Genomic DNA, 7,167 nt, shown 5'->3' on the forward strand with positions numbered 1-7,167 from the left:
CGCGAAGAGTAAGTCCACCATCACTTCGCGTTCGCGACCAGGCCTTCGCGTTCGCGTAAAAGAAAACTTCAGCTGCCCAGTTTACTCTTTGCGTTCGCGAGAGTACCTTCACGAACGCGAAGAAGGACATGCCAGAACACAGACACTACAGAAAAAATAGATTTCCAAAGTCCAAAACATCCCGTGGCCTATCCGAAACTCACCCGAGCCCTCGGGGCTCCAAACCAAACATGCACACGGGTCTAAAAATATCATACGAATTTGCTCGCGTGATCAAATCACCTAAATAACATCTAGAACTACGAATTTAGCACCAAATCAAAAGAAATCCTCAAGAACACTTAAAAATTACTATTTTCTCAACCGAAGGTCCGAATCACGTCAAATCAACTCCGTTTCTCACCAAATTTCTCAGACAGGTCTTAAATATCATAATGAACATGTACCGAGCTCCGTATCCAAAATATGGACCCGATACTAACAATGCCCAACATCAATCAATTCTTTAATTTTCAGACTTTTAATTTTCATCAAAAAATCATAATTTGAGCTAGGGACCTCCGAATTTGATTCCGGGCATACTCCCAGACCTCATAATTTGATACGGACCCACCAGGATTGTCAAAATACGGATCCGAGACCGTTTACCAAAAATATTGACTGAAGTCAACTAAAATCTACTTTTAAGGCAAAAATTCTTATTTTCATTAATTTTCAACATAAAAAATTTTTTAAAACCTGCCCGGACTGCGCATGCAAATCGAGGAAGGTAAAAATAAGATTTTTAAGGCTTAAGAGCATTCAATTTCTAAAACATAAGATGACCTTTTGGGTCATCACATCACTTTGGCCATAAATCTCCCACGAGAATATAATAGCTTGGTATTGGTTTGGAGTAATCTGTCAGAGGCCTCTATTTTAGCTTGAAATGGTCTAAATGTAAGAGAAATTCCATTTTCGGTAGTATCCAGGCGATTGAGGTTTGTGAAACTAGCCTCCAAAGTTTTCTCAATGAATAATTGAAACCAGTTGTTTGGAGAATATATGTGTTCTCTCTTATTGTTCAATACTAATTGAAGTGTCCCAAAATTTTCTCCACCATTCTTATCCGTATTGCAAATGCTTTTGACATGGTTATACAATAATTTTATTTTGGGTTAAACCCCAGAATGAAGAATATGTAAGAATGTTTAGAAAATTCTCAACAAGAACATAAAATTGTGGTTCAATATTTTGAAAATAGAAATGAAATAGGGACCTTACATTTTATGTTTATGGGTTTTAGGTGTTGAGTAGTGGATCAGATTCAATTAATTTGGGTTGGGGATTAAAAAGGAATAGAAGCCCTCCATGCGGCTCTTCCGTTAAAGTTGGGGCATATTTGTTTAATAGTTAGACGGTAGGGTTATTTTTGATCGAATAGTATAACGGAAAAAAATTTTAAATAATTTTCTATAGTAGAGGGATATTTTTGACCCTTTTTTGTTTATTAGCTATGTGGAAGTTAGGATGCAATACGTGATGTTTGGCCAAAACGCTATATTTTTAGTGCATTACTCTCATTACATGTTGTTAGTTTAGTGGTAAATTGCGCGACATTTGAGCTAAATTATATTACTTATGTGTAGGAGCATCAGAATAAAGTGTTTGCACGAAAAGAGGATGAAAATGCAAGAAAAGAGCATAAAAACACGAAGTACCCAAGCCTGGCTACAGGCCAAGCATATCCAGCTCTATAGCCAGCTTGACAGCGCTACAGGCCAGTCGTAGCAAGCTCTATTTCCTGGCTGACCGCGCTATAAGCCTTGCCTCGCGAGGTCTATAGCCCGGTGATCGAAAGTGCGTGAATTAAAAGACTCCGACCCAGATTTGGACTTAAGGACCTCGAACCCTAACCTATAAATACTCCCTAAACATATCTTAGGGGGTTGAACATTATTGGAGAGGCAAGAAGGCTATGAGAACACTTGGAAGCAACGAATCATAAGAGTTTTCTCTTCCGTTCTTCCTTAATATGTATTTTAATGCTTTCAATTATTATCATGATTGTTAGTATGGTTATGAGTAGCTAAACTTTCTCATCTAGGGTTTGATGGAACCTTTTGAAGGATGATTTTTCTATTGCGTTTAATATAATTTTGCCATTGAATTTTCTCTTCTTGTTCAACTACGTGATTATCTTAGTTGATTGAAGGGCCCTCAATTGATTGTACCTATTTAGTGTGTATACTTGGAAAAGAGTACATATTTAGGTAGTTGTTGAATAATATCACTCCTAACGTATTGGAGGAATCAATACGAACGGTTTAAAGGTGGGATTAGGAATAACGAAATCTTGGTGCGATTTGAGTGAGCGATAAACTAGTGCCAGCTAGCGTGGTTCGGAAGAATACGTCTAGTAAATTATGGTAGTTGCTCGAAAGAGAATTACGACACTCGAAATACTCATGATCGGTAGAGAATACTTAGGCAAAATTATAAAAAACGTAGCGGGGAGAATTCTGACAATTGGGGATATCATAACTCTAGGCCTCCTTAATCTTGTCTCGAACTCTTATTATCTTTAGTTAATAATTCTACTTTAATTAGTTAGAAATAAAATCTCAATCTTTATAACTTCAGAATTTGTTCAGACTTATCTTCTTAGTGATAGTGACAGTTGTAGCTAAGTTTTAGTTCTCTGTGGGATTTGACTCCGGACTTTTAGATCGGATTATATTTGCAGTGGCCACTTATCCTCTTTAGGATTAGAGTTGGGCATGATCTATTCCCCCCAGCATTTGGTAGGTAGTTTGGAGTAAAACCATAAAGCTCTTGCTAACAAGTATTTATGATTTCTTTCAACAATGCCATTATGTTGAGGTGTATGAGAATAAGTTGTTTAGTGAATGATCCCGTTATGTGAAAAATATTGTATGGCAGAAGTAGAAAGGCCAATTTCTAAGGCATTATCACTTCTAATGGTTTTGACTGGAAGATTAAATTGGGTTCTGACCATGGAGATAAAGACTTTTAGCAAATTGAAAGCATTACTTTTGGAGTGCATTTGATGAGTCCAGGTTGCCCTGCTATGATCATCCATAATGGTTAGGAAATACCTTGCACCAAAGTATGTGTTAGTATTATAGGGTCCCTAGGTGTCAACATGAATGAGTTCAAACAAAGACTTGGAAACTGAATTACTTTGGGGAAATGGTAGCCTTGCCCGCCTTGCTAGGAGACAAATGGGACACAACAAAAGATTGTTTAGAAGATAGTCGAGCAGAAATGGAAGAAATACTTTTCATTCTAGCAAAAGGAATGTGTCCCAACCTACGATACCAAAGTACATCATGTTTGTTTATACTAGGTACATCATTACTGGAAACTAAAGGAACACAATTCAATGCATATTTAGATTGTTTAGTATTGGTAAAGAACCTATCACCATTATTCATACATTGCACATCTTTATTGAAAATAAAATTAGGACAACTAGGACTAGAATTAGTCTCATTGGCATGAAGGAGCTTGTAGAGGCCTTGGTCCTGTCTACCAAGATCTAGAAGCTTCCTCATGAAATGGGCCTGTATCAAAAGTCACGAAGAGGAAGTAAACAAGACCATGCAGTGAAATTGCTGAATCAACTTGTAAACTGAGACTAAATTGTATTGAAAACGAGGAATATATAAGACTTTATCAAGAGTTAAAGAAGGGAACAAGGTAACAGAACCAGTATAAGTAACTTTTTCTTTATAACCATTGGGAAGAGTTACCAAATAAGGAGTAGGAAGTGGAGTAAGATTAGAAAGTATGTTTTTGTTTGAGGTCATATGGTCAGTATCTCCACTATCTATAATCCAACATTTCTAGTAGCACCAAATAACAAGCAAACATGAGAATCATCATTAATATAAATAGGCAGAGAGAAAGTACTACCAGCAAAGTTGGCAGATCCCATGAGGTTAGTTTGAGAATCAACAGCTGAAGAAACTTGATTTTGTTGCAGGAGAGACATAAGTTATGCATACTGTTGCTTGATCAATCCAGGTACTGAAGAGGCATGTTCCTCACGATCAGAAGCAGTGTAAAGTTGAGGTGAGTTGTACTGTAGAGTGTAGGCTTTTGCAGGATACTCAGCCTCAACAGTCACATTAACAGCCATCATTTTCCCCTTATTGAATTTGAAATTTTGTGAAAATCCAGGTAACTTGTAGCATTTGTCGATTAGGTGTCCAGGTGTTTTACAATATTTGCAAAACATATTTCCCCTGGACTGATCAAAGTTCATTTTCTGAGTATATTGCTTAGGAGAGAATGTCTTGTTGTTGACATTGGCATTGGCATTTGTATGGAAAGTTTTATTATTGGCATTTACATTAAAAAGAAATAGATTCTGGAACCAGTTGGGGAGTGTATTGAACTTGCCTCTGATTTTCATCATGAAGTAGAATATTGTATGCACTATCAAGTGTGGGAGGAGGTTGCATCATGTGCAAATTGCTTCTCACTCCCACATATATTTCATTTAGGCCCATAAGATATTGATGAAGCTTATCCTCCTCCTTATCCTTTTGAATACCATCTCTTGCAGCACACATGAAACGATTTCCATGGTTCTTACGCATTGTACCCAACTCATCCTAGAGCTTCTTTAGTTTATTGAAATAGGACACAATATCAAGGGAACCTTGTTGTGTGGATGCCAATTCCTTATTTATTTCAAATACCTTAGTACCATTTACAGCCCCAGACCTATGCTCCAATTGATTCCAAATACTCTCAGTTGTCTCGAAGTACTGGACACTCTTAGCTATAGTTGGTGAAAGTGAGATGGTTAGCCATGAAATCACCATATTATTGCATTTATCCCATTGACGCAACTTTGAAACATCAGTGGTAATTGGCCTAGGACATGAGCCATCCACAAATTTTATTTTACTCTTAGCAGAAAGAGACACTATCATACTTCTTCTCCATCCTCCATACCCTGACCCAGAGAATGGAGTGATCACCAAACACATCCCAGGTATATCAGACGAGTGGAGAAATAAGGGACTTGCAGGGTTAGGAATGTATGTAAAGTTATCACTAAAACTAGCATTTACAGGAATTTCAGTATTCACCATTTTAGGAAGGTATAAAACACTCAAATGCAAAAATAATGTTTAAGATTTTCCTGTCACCAAAAAAACAAAATCTTCCAAACTAATTCCAAATAAAATCAGCAAAAGAGAGAAATACTCACTGAGAATCCAATTTCCAACAAAAGTATAGAAATATTATCATTGCAGACCAGTCCGAAGAACAGTCGCAAAAAAAAAAAGGCGAACGGGCAAAACCTTCGATTCAAACGGTGAGGGTAAGATCGATCGACTCCTCTTGTCAAGATCTATCTAACGCACATGACTCTTATACCATGTGAACATTAACAAACCAACTACAACGTATGTGAATTTGATTAGGGTTTCAGATAAGAAGAAAGAAGAAAGCTTAGAGAAAAATCAATATTTTCATTATGAGTGTAAACAACTGTCTAGAGACTTATATTTATACTAGGGGCAAAACTGTAAACACACTACCCTCTTTATATGGGTTGTAAACCCGAAAACTTATAAATACACGTGAGCCAAACCTTGGGCTAGATCTGGACTACAACTAACTAATAAGACTAACTAATAAGTGAGATGTATCCAAGATCATGTCTAATAGGTCTAACCAGGTAAAGACGTCAACCTATTATCACGTGTTAAAATTTAAAAGTAATAATATAAAAAAAATTTATATTATCTACACAAAAAAGTAAAATCTTATACTGATTAGTCCCTATATTCAGGGGTGGAGCTAGAGTGTCGAGAACATATTTGGTCGAACCTAGTAGTTTTAGTCCAAATTTTGTGTTTGCCTTAAAAAACTCATTGAGTATTTATAAATTATTAACTTAGAACCGAGTGACTTAAAAGAATTAGAATTCAAAACCCATAAACTTGAAATTTTGGCTTCGCCTCTGCCTACATTGCCACGACAACAAAGAACAAAAATATTGTAAGGCTACCGCAAAAAGAAAATAATCTTTGCTCTAGAAATATGTACTATATCATTAAGAAAAAAGAGTAAAAATTGACAAGCGGTCAAGATAGAAAAAACTCCCTTATATATTGGCAAAGTTGAGGGACGAAAGGACTTTACAATAGTAGTTTGTATATAAAAGGAGACCATAAGAGACTTGTCAATGCGGTCCAGATGTGTGTGCTTCCATATTCGATGATCATGTCGGAAAGCAATATTAATCATAGATATTTGTTAAAATATAGAGGTCGAAACAAAAACATGATGTGCCATCTCAATATCATAGGGTCCATTTAAGGGTGGCAAGTGGGCTGGTCCCGGGCCTAAACGGGCCAAGTGGGCCGGTCCAAACGGTCCCGGTCTCGGACCGGTCCCAAATTAAACGGGATAAACGGTTACGAGCTAAACAGTCTTTTTTGTAGGGACCGGTCCAGGACCGGGACCGTTTGATCCCGGGCTAAACTGTCCCGGCCCGCGAGCTAAATGGGCTAAGTGGGCCCAACAGATATTTTTTTAAAAAAAAATTAAATAGATATTAGAGACAAAAGGATGTTAAAAAAAATATCTAAAGCAATGCTTTGTAAATATTTTTATAGAATTGTGACCTAAATTTTATTTAACATCCTAAATTTTAATATTCAATATTTAATATCGAATATAGCTTATATATATATACACACTATACTATATATACATCTTATATCAAATGTAACTTATATATATATATATATATATATATATATATAGCTTATATATTATACATTTAGTATATATACTATACTATACTATATATACATCTCATTTAGTATATATACTATTGTGATGGCCCAAAATATTATTTTTAAATTTAATAAGTAATTCTGTGTTCTAAGACCTCGAAAAGCACCATTTATCCTTCCTCGTCTTGCGTGCGCAGTCCGTAAAATTTTCTGAAAAGTTTTTATTTGAAAAATAAATTAAAATGTGAAATAGAGTTTTAAAATTTAAGTGAGTTGACTTTAGTCAATATTTTTAGCAAACGGATCCGGATCAGTATTCTGATAGTTTCGGTAGCTTCGTATTGTGATTTGGGAGTTGGACGTATGCCCGAAATTTAATTTGGAGGTCCCTAGCTTAAGT

General features: G+C 36.0%; 1 protein-coding gene across 1 annotated transcript; it reads right to left on the minus strand.

Moving 5' to 3' along the window:
- Nucleotides 1-4,358: 4,358 nt before the first annotated feature.
- LOC142167993 (uncharacterized) lies at nucleotides 4,359-5,108 on the minus strand. The gene is made up of 2 exons (XM_075228634.1): nucleotides 4,710-5,108; nucleotides 4,359-4,622 (listed from the first exon to the last, which is right to left on the minus strand). Exons 1-2 carry the CDS (start codon nucleotides 5,106-5,108, stop codon nucleotides 4,359-4,361), a joined length of 663 nt encoding a protein of 220 aa, XP_075084735.1.
- Nucleotides 5,109-7,167: the final 2,059 nt, after the last annotated feature.

This window comes from Nicotiana tabacum, chromosome 13, assembly GCF_000715075.1.
Source record: "Nicotiana tabacum cultivar K326 chromosome 13, ASM71507v2, whole genome shotgun sequence".
In the NCBI taxonomy this organism is placed as follows: domain Eukaryota; kingdom Viridiplantae; phylum Streptophyta; class Magnoliopsida; order Solanales; family Solanaceae; genus Nicotiana; species Nicotiana tabacum.